General features: G+C 51.4%; 1 gene segment (V, D, J or C); it reads left to right on the forward strand.

The window, feature by feature from the left end:
* The first annotated feature begins 263 nt into the window (after positions 1–263).
* On the forward strand, positions 264–739 carry LOC140619004 (immunoglobulin lambda variable 8-61-like). The segment is given in 2 exon segments: positions 264–309; positions 411–739. Coding segments are annotated over 2 exon segments (375 nt in total).
* Positions 740–999: the final 260 nt, after the last annotated feature.

A 999-nucleotide genomic window follows, 5' to 3' on the forward strand; every position in this document is an offset into this window, starting at 1 on the left:
TCATTGATTTGGAGAAAAATGTCTTCCTGCCAGTCTGTGTCCCATGTCACCCTGCAGACATTTGTGTGTGTGAGGTCCCAGTATCTGTGACTTTCAAGATCTCCCAGGTGACTTGCGGGTGACCTTGGGACAGGGGGATAGAGGAAGCTGATTTGCATAAAGCACTTGCTTATTCTCATAGGTCTGAAGTCATGAAATGGTCCAGGGACACCCTTCTCCAGCCAAAGAAACTGTGGATCCCACCTCCAGTGAGGGTCCCCACCATGGCCTGGACGTTGCTTCTTCTCGGGCTCCTTGCTTTTGGCTCAGGTCAGGCAAATGGACTTTGCATTTGTTGGGGGCACAGATAAGCAGGGATTCATGTGACTCTTGTCTCCCATAACAACACCTTTCTCTCTTTTTGGTTTTAGGAATTGATTCTCAGATTGTAGTGACCCAGGAACCATCACTGTCTCCAGGAGGGACAGTCCTACTCACTTGTGGCCTCAGCTCTGGGTCAGTCACTACAAGTAACTACTCCAGCTGGTACCAGCAGACCCCAGGGCGGGCTCCTCGCACGATTATCTACAACACTAACAGCCACCCCTCTGGAGTCCCTGATCGCTTCTCTGGATCCATCTCTGGGAACAAAGCGGCGCTCACCATCACAGGAGCCCAGCCTGAGGACGAGGCTGACTACTACTGTGTTACAGAACATGGTAGTGGGAGCAGCTTCACTTACCCACAACATCTCAGATAAGGAGGAAGTGACACAAAAACCCCTGGGCCCTTGTCTCTGGTCCTCATCATTGAGAGTCTTCTGTGGAGCTTACAGTCAGGTGTATGACACTGATGCTAAGCACAGTGACAGAGACAGATCAGGGGGTGGGCTACAGTCCTGGGGCCATAGCTACCAACTGGGGCACAAACACTAAGGTAATGAATCCCTTTACTGGTGACCGCAGTAGAGCATATTCCTCAGGGATGCTGGCACGTAATGGTGCCTCCCCGTAACACTTT

Source organism: Canis lupus, chromosome 27 (genome assembly GCF_048164855.1).
Source record: "Canis lupus baileyi chromosome 27, mCanLup2.hap1, whole genome shotgun sequence".
Taxonomy (NCBI): Eukaryota; Metazoa; Chordata; class Mammalia; order Carnivora; family Canidae; genus Canis; species Canis lupus.